At 40.3% G+C, this 19308-nt stretch overlaps 1 protein-coding gene across 1 annotated transcript in view; it reads right to left on the bottom strand.

Moving 5' to 3' along the window:
• Positions 4031-19308, bottom strand: part of LOC109842698 (putative NAD kinase 3) — a 19689-nt gene continuing 4411 nt past the window's right edge. Inside the window, exons 7-11 of the mRNA XM_020411553.1 lie at positions 16019-16125; positions 13644-13717; positions 6717-6795; positions 5330-5637; positions 4031-4597 (exon numbers count right to left, since the gene is read on the bottom strand). Coding sequence (XP_020267142.1) covers positions 4292-4597; positions 5330-5637; positions 6717-6795; positions 13644-13717; positions 16019-16125 — 874 coding nt within the window. The 3' untranslated portion in view covers positions 4031-4291. The remainder of the gene's footprint in view (positions 4598-5329; positions 5638-6716; positions 6796-13643; positions 13718-16018; positions 16126-19308) is intronic.

Raw genomic sequence — 19308 nt, 5'->3', positions numbered from 1 at the left:
ATCCAAAGGAAAGCTAGATCTAATACAGATCTGAAGTTTGGAGGGAGAAAAGAGGCTTGTAAAAAAAAAGAAAATCAAAATTAGAGGGAGGGGGATGGCCGGCCCTAGAAAGAGAGGAAGAAAAAAAAGAAAAAAGAAAAAAAGAACCCCTTTTATAGCCTTGAACCAGATCTGGCTGGACCAGACCAGACCGGGCTAAACCAGACCAAGTCAGATTGGACCAGAATGGATCAGAATGGACCAGAATGAGCCAGAATGAGCCAGAATAAGCCAAATTGAGCCTGGCTGGACCAGACCAGACCAGAATGAGCCAAATTGAGCCAGATTGAACCAGAATGAGCCAGTCTGAGCCAAATTGAACCAGTTTGAACCAAATTTGAACCAGAATTCAAATTGGAGCTGAATTAAGCATTGAAACGACTTTTGATCAACCTACGGTTCAGTCCTTCACCTATTTAACCCCTCTACCATATATTTGGAAGGGTCGGAGAGATTTTTGAACCCAAATACTGCCTTTTTGGCACATTTTTTGGGCCGGTTCAGATTATTCGAACCTAAACCGGTTCAACTCATTTGGATACGGAAATACTCCAATAAGGTATACGAGTATAAACTATTCCCTCCTCTTTGTTGAGAAGTTTCTGGAGAATATTTTTTATTCTTAAGGATAACTCAACATAACTCCCAGGAGTGTATGAGTATAAACTAGACCTCCCCGCTCCAACTCCTTAAGAGCTTAAACTGTGTAGACTCCAAAATACTTACGAGTGTAAACTGTGTTAAACGCCGGACAACGCGTCGCAATGAAAATTCAAAGCCGTCAAACGATGGTCAATTCCATGTTGAAGCAACTAACTCGAGCTAAAAAGCCAGGAAATCAAGAATCGACTTCAAATTCAAAATTCCGACAACGGTCAGACAATAAATGTAGCACCGGAACCCTCTCAAGCATTCGACAAAGCACCGAATAGCCTGGAGGATTGAAGGAATCGAGAATAGAAGCTATTCCAAGAGCCCGTTACACCGATTGAAGGTTGGGACAGTCATATCCAAAGTATTCCAGACTCCTCTATAAAAGAACGAGACTGGAAAACTTTGGAGGGGGTATCTGTAGGCATATAAAATTGCTTATAGGTCCCTTAACACGGCTCAACACGAACTAATGAACCATCGGGCGACGTATCTAAGCACGAACGTCAGTCCACAACACCGAAGCCAAGTGACACGCAACGAAGCGGATTAACAAGGCTACGAAGCTGACGAACCGCACGTGAACGACGGGCATGAGCCGAGCCACCCTGAGGTGGCCGCCCAGATCTGTGCCAAATGCACAGATCTGGTTGCCTATAAATAGGCGGGGTCATTCATCATTTAGGAGGACTTTTGGAAGAACTTTTGGAGAGCCGAAACTCTGCCGGATTAAGACCTCATCTTGGAGTTTTTGAAGGCTTGAAGACTTGGACGTCCAGATCTGATTCCCGGCAAGCACCCGCATCACAAAAGGCAGGAGTTCGAGGGGATCGAGATCTCAGATCTACGTTGTTACACTCCGGATCAAAGCTTGGTCTTTGATCCCGAGATTCGAGCGATTGTTTCCTTGGTGAAATAATCCCTCCGGCTATTATTTCCTTAGTGAAATAATACCCGTTATACTGCGTAGATCTGTTCGGATCTAGATCGCGCGGTGGTCCACGGCAAACAACCCCGGCGCAGGCAAACAACCCACCCAAGCGAGTGACCGAATAACAGGAGCTCGCGATTTGTTCGACGAAAGAAAAAAAGTTGTAATTTTTAATTTTCTTTATTTTTGATTTTCATTGTAACCGGATCTAAAAAAAGACCGGATCTTCTGTAACCGAAAAACTGTTATTCAAGATAGCAATGGAATCAATGAAGAAAGCAACGATTTTCCGAGCGAACAACATGAACTGAGTTAGAACTAACACAGTTCTGTTAGAACTAACATGAACCGAGTTAGAACTAACACGGTTCGTGTTTAGTTCTAATACACAGCTAGAACTAACATGAACCGAGTTAGAACTAACACAGCTAGAACTAACATGAACCGAGTTAGAACTAACACAGTTCTAGCTGTGTATTAGAACTAAACACAAACTGTGTTAGTTCTAAGTCGGTTCACGTTAGTTCTAGCACGAACTGCGTTAGTTCTAACTCGGTTCACGTTAGTTCTAGCACGAACTGCGTTAGTTCTAACTCGGTTCATGTTAGTTTTAGCTGTGTTAGGTCTAATAAAAGTTCATGTTAAGTTTAATTTCATGTTAGCTCTCATAAAAATTCATGTTAGGTCTAATTTTATGTTAGGTCTAATAAAAGTTTGTATTAGGTCTAATAAAAGTTCGTGTTAGGTCTAATAAAAGTTCATGTTAAGTCTAATTGGAGTTCATGTTAGTTCTATTTCGTATTCGTGTTAGTTCTAATTCATGTTAGGTCTAATTGGGTTCATGTTAGTTCTAACTCAGTTCATGTTAGTTCTAACTCGGTTCCTGTTAGTTCTAAATGGTTACTTCTAATTTAGAACTAACATGAACTGAGTTAGAACTAACATGACCCCAATTAGACCTAACATGAGTTAAAACTAATTTCAATAAAAAAACAAAACTAGAACCCAATGAATACATCCAACATTCCAGATACTAGGCATATATCAAAATCAAAACCTAAAAAAAATCTGCAAGAACCCAGAATGTTGAGTCATTTGGCAAAATTAAAAACAAATGAATAGAAAGAAAGGAATACAATGATTGAGCTTTATGAAGAGAAAACAGAGGGCCAACCTACAAACTACTGAAGCAGGAGGAAATAAATGGTGAAACACAAAATCCGAGCATCGAGGAATGGCATAAGAGTTTTAGAAAGGAGGGGGAAAAAGAACAAGTAAAAAAACCAACATGTTACATGCAGAAGCTTAACACTCTCCCACGAGCTATAAATGCTACAGGTTGACAACACTTTGAAAGATAAAGACAGTTCCATGGCTTCACCATATTTTTCCTCACGACTGACAGATCGGACTCTGGGGGCGCTGGAACCATCAGAGGGGGTACCAGAGGGAGGCGAGCCCGCGGGACCGACGTCGGGGCAGCGCGCCCTGGGGTGGGGTTTTTTTTGGTGGGACGTGGTAGGTGGCGGGTTTGGGATGGGTGGCGGCGCCGGGGGCCTGGGCGGAGGCGATGACGGCGAGGGCCAGGGCAACGAGCTTGAGAAAGCCCTTGGTTTTAGAGAGAGAGAGATGAGATGAGAGCTCGTAAGAGAGAGAGAGCTGGAGTTTGAGGGATTGAGGAGAGGGGATAAGGACATTTTGAGGATTTTTACTTAGTTGGCATATAATTAATGCTAAAAGAGAGCTGCAACATAAGATGTCACATTTTAAAAGGTTGAACCACATGAGGAAAAAGTAAAAGGACGGCAACACCTGTGCAGCACCTGAAGTTAGTGTCTTTGTGGCCTTAACACATTTTTCCTTTTTTTTAATTAAAAAGGGGAGTGATAATGTGGATTCGCTTTTCCTATATTGCCCCTGGGGGTTCCCTCCCCGCGAGGCCCCCCTCCCGCCTGTCCCACATTCCGCTGCTACAGCTCTCTCCTAGATCTCCGGAGAAATAAAATCGCTGCCTATTTCCGTCGAACCTTGGTACGTAATTTGAACAGAATCCCTCCTTTACGAACTCACTAGTATCAATCCGCTTGTTGAGTGCTTTGATTTGTACATCAAATTAGGATTGGTCTTGCGTCTTAATTTTATTCTATTTTTCACTCTTACCAGGTTTTGAAGCAACTAAATAATAAGACACAACCACCACCACAAGTAGTGAAGTTGACAATTGACAAATTTTTACACTATTAAGTTTGAAACAACCAATTATAATAAGATGCAACTTCAGCCGAAAATACGGTAGAATGAAGAATGCCATTGAGCTTCAAAACTTTACTGTAGCGCGAAATTGCTTGCTGACGTTCGGAATCTACCGCAGCATCAAAAACCACACACAAGTAAGCCTACAAACATTCGTACAGAAGCTTTTTAACTCATTCCTTTTATAGTAGCATCTTAAGAGTTCATAATAATAATGATAGCGATCTCTCACACTCTGCTTGCTTGATCAGTAACTACTTCTTTGCATGCTATACATCTATTGGTTTTCTTTTACAACAACATTCATTACGTACAGAAGCAAGCAACCCACCAGCTAGCCGAGCGTAGCAGTAAACAAGGGACACGTGTCAAATCATCCTGCCTCCAGATATGATTTTCTACATTCCTCTCAGTTTACTAATCACGGGGACCATCAAAAGACTGGCTTTTCCTCAAATTCCAATGGAGGCCTTCGTGGATGCTTCGAAGGAAGTCGTTGGTGGAGTCGACTTGGCAAGCAGTGGGCACCGGCCACGGTGCAATGCTGCAGATGAGAGCGTCGCCCGGAGCCAATTGTTTTCTGTCTTTGCCATCAAATGATGCCCATGCCTGTCCTCTGCTGTTGAATGGCACTTGAACCCTAATTGCCACGTACTCTGGCAGTATCAGAGGTCGGAACGATAGAGAGTGTGGGCAAATTGGTGTGAAGAGGATTCCGGGAACCTGCAACGTGATGGGTCTTAGATGCATGGTCTGGATGGTATTTAACTTTGCATTGTGAAATTTTAGCAAGGCATCTTGCAGTTTCAATCAATACGTAGGACTTCAATTGATTCTCCCAGTTAATTAAATGGAAGGCATAAATATTACCAACTGAACTAGACAGCAAAAACACAGAAGCCTCAGCATCTTGGTCAACATTTGGTTTTCATCACAACAACATTGGACAGCCTAACTTAGTAACTTTCTTCCTGGTCCACAGTACGATCACTTTATTGTTTGGACTTAAAAAGTGTAAACGTCGTATTGAATAGAATCTTAGGAACATCAAGAGTGAATATTTCGTATTATATAGGAGATAATGTAATTAAATATATTATGAACATCGAGAGTGAATAGTTCCTATTATATAGGAGATAATGTAATTTAGTACATTACCCCACTGCTTGAGATTAGAAAAGGATGCCATACAAAATAACATGGGTTATCCAGGCTTGGTAAGCCCAGGAATTCAGCTCAGAACGATATGACTCTAGTTTGTCCTATCCCTTAGGAATTTCTTTCCATTTTCCAAGAAGCAACCATTTTGACAGGATTAAGATGGATCTATGTATTAATTGTATATGCCTGTATAAGTAATCAAGACGTAATAACTCTTCCTAATGATTTAATTGTTCGGTAAAAGAAAATAAAACAAACATGATTTCCAGAAATCGATAAGAGATGGAAACATGCCTGTGGATGAACCATTGATCCTCCAGCTGCCAGTGAGTATGCTGTGCTTCCGGAAGTTGTTGATAAAATCAATCCATCTCCTTGTACACATGTGACAAAGGAGTTATCACAATAGCACTCCAGATAAGTGAGGTACGATGATATTCCACGGTCTATAGTTACTTCATTTAGGACTAGAATGGGATCCTCAGTCTCCAGTTCATTCTTAGCTGCATCTCGAATAACATGGCATTGCAGACGATTACGCAAAGTAATGCTAATAGGTCCCTTGAATATCGAATCTAAGGAGTCCCGATAATGTTCACTATCTGATAGCCATTAAAGATCACTACAAAATTTATAAACCGGAACAACTACCATATTCTATGACATTAAAAGAATCCTTCAACAGCCTCGTACAAATGAAAATTTATAATTTACCTAAAGAACGAGAGGGTAAAACTTCAATAAGAACATAGAATTTGACATCTAAGTAAGCCAATTGATAAGGAAGGGAAGTCTAAATATGAGCTTGTGTTTTGAATTGAGATTTGAAAGCAAGTACCAACGGCAGGCTCAAATTGTCAGTTGAACACGGATCAACTGTCCTCACTAGACAAAAAAAAAACCAACATATATTACAATTTGAAGATTAACATACTTCATCTTGTTCTACTGATATTCCCGTCAGTGACCTTTCGCATTTAATTATTTTATGAACATGCACTTTACAGATAACAACTAATTATGGATTTTAAGGAATTACCCCATGATTCACTTACTAACAATGTAGAAGATAGAACTATCCCCAAATTATTCTTCTCAACACCATTTCAGAAAGAACGCAATAACATCACTCGATTAAATGAAGTGAGCAAGTAAAGAGGTATGCTTTCTGACTAAAGGAAAGTTTAAGCCTACATTACCAGAAAACACGGGAACCCCACCTCTATCTGTAATTCGGATTGAACACTCAAAATTAGGGAATGCTAACAAATAGGAAAGATTATATCAAGGTTCTGAATCTTCAAAAAACATGATAGACTCGTGTCTTTGACAAAATTTAGACAAACATGCACAAATGTTTTCAATTTCATTGCGACTAATTAAAACACGGAAAGAGACAGAGAGTGGGTTATAAGGAACAATACACGTGACATAAGGCCTGTCTATCAATAATTTCACTCAAAGCATGTGCAGACAATAAAAGTAGATTGCAGTCGTAAGTGGAAAACACAGCAGCATGTACTTCATCATGTAAATATGACATGTACATCTATTAACAAACAGAACTGAACTTCCCCCACATAAACAAGAAATAGTTATGCAGGAACAATATTGCTTTAGATGAAAAAAAAATCAACTAAATAAGTTTTCAGAGCAATAGAATATATAAATGAGAGGATACGGAAAGGGGTCATAAATCCCAACGATCCCAAGGAAAATGAGATAACAGGAGGGACTGGTCCTTTGAACATAGATGCAGCCTGTAGATAAAAAAAATTTAAAATTTTTATTAAAAAAAAAGAAACAACAAGTTAATCTACAGCGGGAGTTTGTATCAAGGACATTCTTCAGAAGCACGATGCTACTATGAATGCCGTTAACCTGAACTACTAATTAAACCTTCAAATGACAGTGCAACATTAAGACCAAACACATTAAGACCAAACACGACTAGCATACACACAGAGGGAAGACATATTTAGCTAATGAAAAACACAAGCTAATAAGTTGAACATGACAAGTCAAAAATTATAATCATGCAATTGTGTATTAAAAATGCAGCAATGCATCACTAAAGCACATGAAAGTTCAACATCAATGACCTTTTAGCAGAGCACATGAAAGTCTATGCTTATAGTAAGAAGACTTGGTTTTCTGAAGTGTGGAAATTTAATTCATGGTTTCTGTACTTTTTATGTTTTAAAGTAATCAAAATATGTCTCATATGTTTAAACTTCAAACTCTAAAATGAATACTAATGGTTCTAAATTTAGAAATTCCAATAATTATAAGGAAAAGATAAGGTTTAAGCTTCAAAGTTGGAAGAATCTCTCTCAAGGATCTTGCCATGCATACAAAGAAAAACCTCACAAATCCATACACCAGTAGGCAACGTTAGAGATGTTCATTTGTGTGCTTTAGTGGAAGAAATACTGAACGTATGTTTCTAGAAACCGAAATCGAAAGTAGGTTTATTTTCTTATCTTTAAAACTATTTCTTATTCATCTGAAATGCCTACCCGATGAGTGACATACGAATTCAATAAATCCGATGTGTGGGTTTCAGATACAGCCAAAATTTCAGGGTGTGTTTGGCAACTTCACGCTAATCCGGTTAAAGCCTTAACCGGATTGGGATTTAACAATGTTGGGGTGGTTCAAAGATATCCTAGATAAGGGCCTATTTTCTTGAACTAAAAATCTAGTCCAATCTTGTGCACTCTACTGTCACGCCCCCAGAACAGCAGCAGGGGAAAAAATAAGCAAGGATTACGTGAGCGGACACCCGTATATGAAACAAGTATTACACACGTGTCAACCCTGGACACATCAATCACATAGCATTTCTAAAAATTAGTACTTGCCAGTGATAGAGTTCAGAGAAAAACTACATATTATAGGCCTGAATAGTCTTAAACGATGTTAGTTTACCAGATCATAACATTTGACTCAGCTACACTAAACAACAATAAGGTGGATCCAAGATATGGGCAAATTACTTGGCCACCAATATCCAGCTTGTATTCGTAGCCAGGAAGACCATGAAAAGCGTTGAAAGGCATGGTTGAGCTAAAATAAGTTTTTTTTCAAACACAATTTTAAGTCCTTAATCTAGTTAACTCGATAAACCGGACCCGGTTAACAGGCAAGTCGCCAAACAGGCCCTCAGTTTCAAGTTACATCCCCAGTTAAAAAATTGAGTCCGAGTTTCACGGAGCTTTATTACAGTTGAAATATATGAGAAACCCTAATCTTATTAATGAAATAACATGGGCTTATATAGGCCCCCTACAAATACATCTTACAAATAACCCCTTAACTATTCTAATATGTCAACACTCCTCCTCAAGATGGGAGAAAGATATCCACTAAGCCCATCTTGTCACATCATCTAACCATATCTACTGAGCTAAGTCCCTTAGTCAGACAATCTGCTGCCTGGTCTTTAGTTGAAACATGACTTAACTCCAGTAATCCACTGTCCAACTTCTCTTTGATGAAGAACCTATCGATCTCGATGTGTTTGGTTCTATCATGCTGCACTGGGTTATTAGCGATACTGATGGCTGACTTGTTATCACACCACAGCTTCATTTTTGCTCCTTGATCCAGTTTCAGCTCCACCAACATACTCTTCAAATATCTCAGAATCTGATACACAGCGTCCATATGACCCTTCCTCAGATCGTGCATGTAGCGACTCACCACGCTCACTGCAAAAGAGATATCCAGCGTCCATATGACCCTTCCTCAGATCGTGCATGTAGCGACTCACCACGCTCACTGCAAAAGAGATATCAGGACGTGTGTGACTCAAATAGATTAACCTTCCCACCAGCCTCTGGTATCTGTCACGATCAACTGGTTCTCCAGCCTCAGCACCTAGCTTGAACTTCTGGTCGATCGGTGTAGTTGCAGGTTTGCACCCTAACATCCCTGTCTCTTTGAGAAGATCCAGTGCATACTTTCTCTGGGATAGGACGATTCCCTCCGCTCCTCGAGCTATCTCTATTCCAAGAAAGTATCGAAGCAAACCAAGATCTTTCACCTCGAATTCCTTACCCAGTCTTACTTTGAGTTGGGCAATCACCTTCTCATCATCTCCTGTAATAATCATATCATCCACATATACCGCCAGCATGGTAATGTGGCCTCCACTTCGTCGAAAGAACACGGTATGGTCGGCGTTGATCTGCTGGTACCTCATACCAATCATAGCCCTCCTGAATCTGTCAAACCAAGCACGAGGAGACTGCTTCAGCCCATAGAGAGACTTCTTCAATCTGCAGACCTTTCTCACTGTCTGATCTGTACCGAATCCTGGTGGTATCTCCATGTATATCTCCTCCACTAGATCTCCATGAAGAAATGCATTCTTCACATCTAGTTGGTGTAGCTTCCATTCACCATTTACTGCTAGAGAGATTAAGGTCCGAACAACGCTCATCTTCGCCACCAGTGCAAAAGTCTCATCATAATCGATACCATGTGTCTGACTATATCCTTTTGCCATCAGACGAGCCTTGTAGCGCTCAACTTGTCCATCTGGATTCTGCTTCACAGTAAAGACCCACTTGCACCCAACTGCTCTCTTCCCTTCTGGTAATTTTACTAGCTCCCAAGTGCGGTTCTTCTTAAGATCTCCTAGCTCCTCATGCATTGCTGCTTTCCACTTTGGGTCCTTCTTAGCAACCTGCCAATTGTTAGGTACAGTAACAGAGTCCAATGATGCAATGAATGCTCCATGTGCAGGGTGGATATTAGAATATGATATAAATTGGGCAAGATCCCAACCATATCTATCGGGAGGATGTCCCGCATTACTGCGAGTAGTCCTCCGTACTGATATTGGTGTGGGAGGAGGAATCTGATGGTGGTGTAGGTGTCTCAGGAGTCGGGACAGGCGTTGATAAGGGACCTGGCACTAGTGGCACTGTAGGTACTGTTTCCGTAATTTGCTTCCCCTTCCTACTATATGTAAGTAGCTCCCCCTGAACCGTGGGCCTAACACCTCTTGTCTTCTTATCCTCTTCTTCTTTATTCTCCTGCTCCTCCTCAACCAATTCTCCTTCCCAAGGAATCGTTAGAGAAATCGATTTCTCCACATTATTCTTTACATTATTCATCTGTCTCTCACCATTCTCCCCTTTCTCGCCTCATACTTCCAGTATTGGGCGAGTCACCAACGGATGAGGGTATCTTCTGTGTGTAATATGGCTCAAATTCACGAAAGTACACATCCATGCTCACGAACAGCCTTTTCTCCACCGGGCTCCAACAAACATATCCCTTTTGAGTAGCAGAATATCCCACAAAAATACACTTCACCGCTCTAGGGGCAAGCTTCCCGACGGATGGTCTGTTATCCTTCACAAAACACACACAGCCAAATACCTTCAGTGGAAGAATCCCACCATTATCTCCTTTCAATGTCTCACACGGAGACTTCCAATCCAGTACTCTCGAGGGCATTCTGTTGATCAGCGCCGCTGCAGTCAACACTGCTTGCCCCCACAATATTTCTGAGACATTCATGGAGATCATCATACTTCTAGCAATCTCTAAAAGATGTCTGTTCTTCCTTTCCGCTACCTCATTCTGAGCTGGTGTGTATGGACATGTAGTCTGGTGTTGTATTCCCTGAGATGACAAGTATTCTCCAAACACTCTGTTGGTGTACTCTGTCCCATTATCAGATCTCAATACCTTCACCACTGCTCCATATTGAGTCTGAACATTCCTATGAAAGTTTTGGAAGCACCCAAACACTTCACTCTTATTCTTCATCAAGTATAACCAAGTCACACGAGAGAAACAATCAATAAATGTAACAAATACTTGTATCCATTCATAGAACTTGTGGAACATGGCCCCCACACATCTGAATGTATCATATCAAATGCATGAGAACTCCTATGATCAGAACTAACATAAGAGCTTCTAGTAAGCTTTCCCAACTTACATGCATCACACACAAGTTTCTCTTTATTTACTTTCTCAAATAAAGATGGATACAACCTACTTAAAACACCGAAAGAAGTATGTCCCAAGCGTTTGTGATGAAGCATCAACACACTCTCAGCACTCATCTCAGATCCTACTCCTGCTCTCTCTACCATTGACACCAAAGCTGAATCTAGCCCTTCACGATCCAGATACCACAGTCCATTACGCCATGTGCCAGTCCCAAGTCTCCGTCCTGTCCCCTTCTCCTGGAAAATCACCTTGGGAATATCAAAAAAAATAATACATTTTAGTTGGAGGATGATAGAACTAATGGATAAAAGATTGATTGAAAAGAAAGGAGCATGCAAAACATTGGACAAAGTTACAGAACCAGTACAATCGACTGTACCCTTACCAACCACCGGCTGAAATGTACCATCAGCTATTTGAATACTATCAGGCGATGTTAAGTGAGTATATGATGAGAACTCACTAGCATTACCTGTCACATGGCGAGACGCACCGGAGTTGACTATCCACTCTGATGATCTGTTGGGAGACATAGAAGCAAAAGCATGTATGTCATCAGTACCTTTGGTCGGATGAGCATAAGTAGCAGTGTTGCCTCTGGCGAAGAATGAAGTGGATGCCTCCTCAGTCCCACTCCTCAAGTCTCCATCCCCTGCTACTTGCTGTTTTCTCCTGAGTATTATCAGGAGAGCACGATCCTCCTCTGTAAAGACCACCTCAGCTTCTTCTTCCTCTGCTATCGTCAGATTCGCCCGATTCCTTGCTCCTCTTCCACCTCGTCGACCCCCACGACCATGATCACGACCTCCGAATTGTCCACGTCCACCCGAATCTCCTTCCTTGGGTGGTTTGGTGCAAGCATGCCTTAGATGACCCACCGCACCGCAGTTGTAGCACTGTCGAGTTTCTCCCCTAGATCCAGTGTTGCTAGAGGCTGCTAGTGCTGACTTCACCACAGGAAGTCCACATGTCCCCGTCTGCAGCCGAATGCGAGTCTCCTCCTGGATCATAGCAGAGACAGCCTCCTCAAACGTGGGAATCTTCGGCTGAGCTAGCAGCAATGCAATTCGCTGAGCGAACTCTGATGTCAATCCTTTGAGAAACACCATAGTCCTCTCCTGTAGAAAAGCATCCCGTTCTTTACATCCAGGGTCCTTGCAGCTCGCCCGAGGTGAGAAGTGATCATAATCTAGCCACAGCCGTTCCAGCTCTGTGGCATACTCATGTACAGTCCTATCTCCCTGGACTGTGGCGTCGATCTCACCCTTAATCTGGAACACCCTCAGGTTATTCCCCCACTCCATCATAGGTCCTTCTCAACTTTTCCCAGACGTCCTTCACCTTCTCAATGCCATCCACTGTGGCGGCGATCGATTGGACCAACGAGTTGAGGAGCCAGATGTATACCAACATATGAGTGGCCTTCCACTCATCTCTTCCCTCCGAGTCCTCCTCCGGCTCTGTCACCTCTCCTGTCAGATAACCCTCCAGATTCCTCCCTGCAAGGGTGTATCTCACCCGCCGCGACCAGCTCAGGTAAGTACTCGGTCCATCAAGCTTCAGATCGATGGTCGGAAGCTCCAACTTCTTCGATGGTTTTGTCGCGCTCTCACCAGCCGACAACGTCATTAGCTTCATCAGAGTTGACACCTCCGTGGGGTTCAACTTCTTGATGATCTCCTCCATCGAATAGGCTTCAGACCCATCGCCTGTTCACCTTCTCTTCCGACCCTTGTTGTGTGCAGTGAAAATTTTGGCAGCACCTCTGCTGCACAACAAGAGTAGGATCTCAAACAAATTCTCGTTTCTCAGAGGAAACAAGAACAAAAAACAGTTCAGATCATAACATTTGACTCAGCTACACTAAACAACAATAAGGTGGATCCAAGATATGGGCAAATTACTTGGCCACCAATATCCAGCTTGTATTCGTAGCCAGGAAGACCATGAAAAGCGTTGAAAGGCATGGTTGAGCTAAAATAAGTTTTTTTTCAAACACAATTTTAAGTCCTTAATCTAGTTAACTCGATAAACCGGACCCGGTTAACAGGCAAGTCGCCAAACAGGCCCTCAGTTTCAAGTTACATCCCCAGTTAAAAAATTGAGTCCGAGTTTCACGGAGCTTTATTACAGTTGAAATATATGAGAAACCCTAATCTTATTAATGAAATAACATGGGCTTATATAGGCCCCCTACAAATACATCTTACAAATAACCCCTTAACTATTCTAATATGTCAACAATTACTAGTAATTAACCGTAAATCCCATTACTGGTTAAGAGCCCTTGCAAATGTATAAGTTAGGTTAGAAGTCTGTGGGACAAGTGACGTATATAGAACCCAAAAGTTAGATATCTAAAGAACATGGTGTGTTTTTGTATACATATCACAACCGTAAGTTCCTTAAACCAAGTTACATAAAGAATATAAGGATGAGAGCAAGTAAAGTGCTTCAGGTAAAGACGAGACAGAGGGGGGGGGGGGAGAGAGGGAGAAGAGGGGGGGGAGAGAGAGAGAGAGAGGGAGAGAGGGGGGGGGAGGGGGGGTGGGGGGGGGGGGAGAGAGAGAGAGAGAGAGAGAGGAGCAGAAGGGGTTAAGACTGAGAATTTTAGCAAACTGAAAATACTTACCCAAAGAACAGTTCCATCTCCACCAAGAGTTATGACAAGATCAACTTTTGTATGCAGAAGCCTTATTTCGTCATCTACAACATACTGTTAATCAGTAGAAGATAGTAGAATACATGAGCTAATAATTTGAGAGTGAATAGATTGCTAGATTGTCATCTATAAAAGAACAGAATCATGGAAGAACACATAGTCATGGTTCCTATAATAAATGCCATCTCCTCCTATAAGGACAGGGAACTTTGCCAGAATTAGACTGTTCAGAATATTAAATTGGTTACTTTATAGAATATATTGGTCATTATCAGCAGAAAAGGGTTGACTCGGGGTTTAATTAGAGATTTAGCTCAAACTGCTTGCATATCAACGGAATTTTGGTGTCAGCAAAACTAAGTCTCAAAAAACATTTTGTTAAATTATTACACCGAGTTCAAGTGTCTAGGATATCAAGATAAGAGAAACTACTTGTCTTGTAATGGTTTGAAACAAAGAGAGAACAATAAATATTTAAGTTGCCCATGTGAACACGTGAAGCATGTTAACATGGGGCCCACGAAGGAGGCTTTGCGGATGAAATAATTTGGCCCACGAACCGCGAACGCGTTTTCAATTCATCAGGCTATAAATAGCCATATGTTTTTAATGCTCTAGGGTTCTGTGCGAAGGAGGCAGGCAAAGGTTTTGTGTGGCTGCGGTACAGGAGCAAACAGTGCAAGGCAGTTTTTGGTTTTCTTCTTTTTGTGGCTGCAGTTGTGGAGATTTTGTGTAGTCTCTTTTAGGGTTTTGTGCATCTCGTTGAGAGGTATTTGTGAGGGATTTGAGAGTTTGTTTGAGGGTTTAGATTGTGAGTGATTGTAAACCCTAGTTGTAATCTCTCCCTCTAATAGTAGATCTCCCCCTCCTTGCCCCGTGGACGTAGGCAATTTGCCGAACCACGTAAAAATTGGTTGTACTGCTTTTGTGTGATTTGTAATAGCTTTTAGGATCCCTCGACAGGTCAGTCCTAGAACTGATGAGAGGAAGAGCCGATATCTCACTTTGTTGAGATATTCGCTTCATATTCTTGTTTCCTTGGTGAGACGGGAATTCTTATTGCGATCTGACTCTCTTGTTGTGCTGCCGAAGTGCTGCTGACATTTCCGCTGCGCGCAACAGCCCAAACATAGTTTTGGTTGCTCCTAAAAGAAGCCTCAATCTCTAAAAATGAATCTAGCCTGAATGGTATGCTTCTGTGGAACATGTCATGTGCATCAAGATATTTTGTGGATCTATCTTGACTGAACATTTACAGTGGATATGAAAGACAAGGAAATAATTATAAGGGAGTAGGACCTGGCATATATTCTAGGTGACTTCAAGAGTCTCTGATTTACTTAGGTGCCTCTATCTTGTAATAACTTCTCAAGGCTCAAAATTCTAAATTAGGAATATGTATCTAATGGTTGATTATGTATTTAACGGTAATCCGAACAGGAGAGGGTTACATGTGGTAAAACTTTAGGTCCTTTTCCATGCATACTATTAATATTGAGGTCCCAAAGATCAGCCTCAGATGAGATACCCTTATAAAATAGAAAAAAAGGAATGCCATTTGTGATCCTCTTTCTGAAGAAGTAAAGATGATGTTATAATACAAGCATGAACTTTCAGGACTTTTTCCTCCCTCCATACGGCTTCAGCGCCAACAAATACAGTATCCAACAATCCCTCACAATCAAAGCTGTTAAAGCTCAGACATCAGGAAGCCACGGCAGTGGGCATCGTTATTGAGCTTTCATAGATCTCCATTACAGTGCATTATGCTGTAAGGCTCCTTAGAGAGAATGCTCGATTTCATTTAGATAGCATTTACTACATAGGAGGTATCTCCAGTATATGGAACCATGCGGACCATAAACATTTCATCTTTGTAGTATGTAAGCTCATGAAATGAGCATCTTAATGATTTCTAGTCAGAAAGCACAGCTGCACAAGGTCCATTGGAGGGTGCGATGCAAGATAATAGGCCAAAGCTCCCAGAATGATGCATGTTATACCATTGGGAAGCTCTTGAAAAATTAGACTTATGTGTGCTTTTATTAAATACCCAAAGGGTACCAAACAATCGAATTTATTTGCTATATTTGCTCCACGGATTATTCTTAAAAAGTTGGTAACTTTTTTTTCTCAGTTTATGCTTTTTTAACTTCACTGACTTATAAATATTGACGGCAATTTGAATGTTAATATTAAAAGATGAATGCTTTCCCAAACCGTATCTTAGACACTAGCATGCATACAAAATGTCAAAATTTCAATATCTGTATGGAACCTGGAGAAATCATACAATACTTGTTTTGCCATATGCAAAAAAGTACAACAAAAGTTGTAAAACTTACCATCTTCCCACGTCTGAACAAAGTTGTAATCCAAGGCTTCTGTGACAAGTTCAATCTTCACTCTGGGCTCAACAAAAACATTCATGCTCCTTTCTTCTTTCAGCCACCTGGATAAAATGAAAAGGATGAATTAAACTCAAGTAGAAGATTTGTGAACTTCAGTTCTAATCAGGAGACAGACACTACAAGAAAAACATATGAAACCAAGAAATAATACCTCAAAAAGCAAAAGTGACGCCAAAACAATTTGAATAGACTTTTATCTTAGAAATTTTTGCACAAAGGCATCTTAGATTTTGCTCTGCAGTGCGACAATATTACTTGCAATCAGGGTTTTTTTCTCCTATCTTAGATGTGTGTCCCTTTGCATGTTGTTCTAAGATAATATTTTAATTTCATTCACCATCATGATTGTTGAGAGAAGTGAAATTGTATGGATCCTTGCAGCAGATGTTGATAAAACTGGAATCACACATCTATCTGTTTAAAGTTTTTTTTAACATTTTTCTCGTTTCATATAAATTCTAGGGGAATATGATTCCAACTTTTCTCATATTTGATGCCTAAGAGCCGAATGCAACTCCTTATAGCAAGTCTTATCATATTATCTCCTTGTCGATGAGAATCTGAAGGCTTGGTCCTTCGTTCCATGAGCTTAAATTTGAGAATGAAACATACATCTACCTACATCCTCACAAGTCATATTTTTGCTAAGGGGCCCCCACTTGCTTTCCATTGGCCAGGAATCAAGCACCAACATGTAAAAAGTGACATTAAACTGACAACCACTCATAGACTAGGTTAATTCTTATATAACCATCCTTGAATTTTTCTCCCAATAAATAAGTATGGGAACTTACTGAATTCCGCTTGTTCATGGGAAGGTGCTAAATGCTGATGTCATAGAATGCAATAAGCTTCTAACAAATAGTCGTGATATTAGGAATGTTAAGTTCTTCGGTGTAAAGAGTTACCACCGAAGTTGCATAGGTACGGATCACTGTTATAAATAACGGTAAATAGCCCCGCAATAGCGCCGCTAATAGCGTTAGTGATCCCTTCCCGCTACGCTATCGCCTAATAGCGGTGACATATTGCTGAATATGCACTTTCCGTTCGTAAAAACAGCCAATAGCGCGCCCTAAAGGTAAATAGCGGGCGATTGCGTGCAAAATCCGCCTTTTGATTGCTATTTAAAAGTGATTGGGGGTTTATTTTTTAAAATTAAACCTGACCTTTAACCACTGCATTCCATCGCTTCCCGCGATTTTCAGCGTGCTCCTGCCGCCTCTCATAGCCTCTGAGACCTAACTCAGCACTTCCTCTCACTCCTTCACCGTGAGGTCCTCCTAGGATAGTCCTCACACTGCTCAGTCCATCTTCTCAAAGACGATGACTCTTTGACTTCTCTTCTAGCCGTCTTTGGTATTATGTGACGATTACTTGTCTATTCATGTGTAGGATCTCTTTAAATCATCAAATATGTACTTTTAGATTTTCTAGATTTTTTTTAATTTTCTTTTAGTATTTACACATATCTAAACTAGACCGCTATTTGATTTTATGTTTTTTACTACTATTTTGTCGCAATAGCCCCAAATAGCCTTAGTGATGCCTCACCGCTACGCGATGCTATCCGCTATCGATAGCCTTGGTACGGATACAGGTACGGGACACGACAAATTTGTAAAAGTTAGGGTACGGGGACAATACTAAAACTCATGCAATGCAACCATAGTTCTGAGCTATATATGTAAATGACCCTTTTAAATTGTAGTTTTTATGGCTGAAAAGAATTCGACTCTCATCCAACAAGTTAAAAATGGATATGAAGTGGCAGGATATATATCCAAGAAGTGTATGACAAAGGTTTTAAATTAAACATGCATTGCATAATTGAGTACACGTCTGAATAATATATATATATATATTATATATATATATATATATATATATATATATATAGATATATATATAATATATATATATATATATATATATATATATATATATATATAAATTTAAAAGGATTTCCAAGAAGTACGGGTCTGAATAAATATATGCATTGCATAATTATGTAGTCTGAATAAATATATGCATAATTGTGTACTGTTCTGAATAAATATATGCATTGCATAATTGCGTACGGGTAGGGGTTCATGTTAGAAGTACCCAGGTAACTCACCATGATGAGAATGGATAATGAACTAGAGTCAGATTGCTTACAGTGAAACCTATACGCATACATGCATAAATTTGTTAAGGGATAGGTAAGGAGTTCCAGTAAGGTAGCAACTCTAAGAGGAAAGGGTTATTTTGAATGTCAGAGGGTCCTAATCCAACCGATTAACTACAAATTTACCTGATCCTCACATTAATCCTACACTAACAATAAGGGGCTCTTGCAGAAAGGACCAGCCAAGGCGGCCCAGCTCCCCAAATGTATGAATAATGAGCCAGATTATCTAGGAAAAAACTGTGTTTCAATTAGATTTTCAAATACTAAAGCATTTATTGCTGTAAATTAATGTTTTTTCTCAAATTGGGTTTATTATACATAAGCAACTAATACTGTAACATAAAATGCTCTAGTACTTGAATGTGTTTTGCAAAACAAGATAGTTCCATAGTTAAGACTTCTCTCTTCATATGGGTTGCCTGGATCATGGTTAAAAAGCCTAGAATTTTCAAAACAAGAAACGACGTGTGTTTAGCACCTACTATCAACTTAATGGTAATCCTCCATGGTTTGGCACCCAATCCTAGCAAGTTAGCAACTACGCTGTATTAGGTAATGCCATGAAACTAAGGTGGCCAGTCAGTGACTAGGTAGATCTGCCTTTCTCTACATGGTCATAGGTTCTAACTTCTAAGCTAATGCAACCAAGGGAAAAGCCTGCAAATTCCCTTGGACTAGGAAAACGTCTAGACATAGAGGTAAGAGGTAAAGTTATATGATTTTTGTAAGAAATAACCTAATTCATCTCTAATGGATGGCAAGCCAAAGATCTAAAATGGGATTGCATTCCCATAGATTAGTCAAAGAGAAAGTCTTTCCTCCTCTTTTTTTCTCTTTTCTTTTTATTAATTTTTTCTCCTTTCCATTAAAAGGCTCAAGTGCAACCCATGAAGTTTCATACTGAAGAATATAAAGCATATTGCTGCAATTCCATGTAGCCTTTCAAAGAAGACAGTTGGATGTAGTTATACATTTTTCAGACATACTGCTTTTAAACTCTTTTTTTACTTTATTATCATTATTATTATTTTTTTTTCTTTTTTTTTTTTTT

This window comes from Asparagus officinalis, chromosome 5 (assembly GCF_001876935.1).
Source record: "Asparagus officinalis chromosome 5, Aspof.V1, whole genome shotgun sequence".
Taxonomy (NCBI): Eukaryota; Viridiplantae; Streptophyta; class Magnoliopsida; order Asparagales; family Asparagaceae; genus Asparagus; species Asparagus officinalis.
Note: the sequence above shows the minus strand (reverse complement) of the source record. Positions and strands in the feature narration are given on the sequence as shown.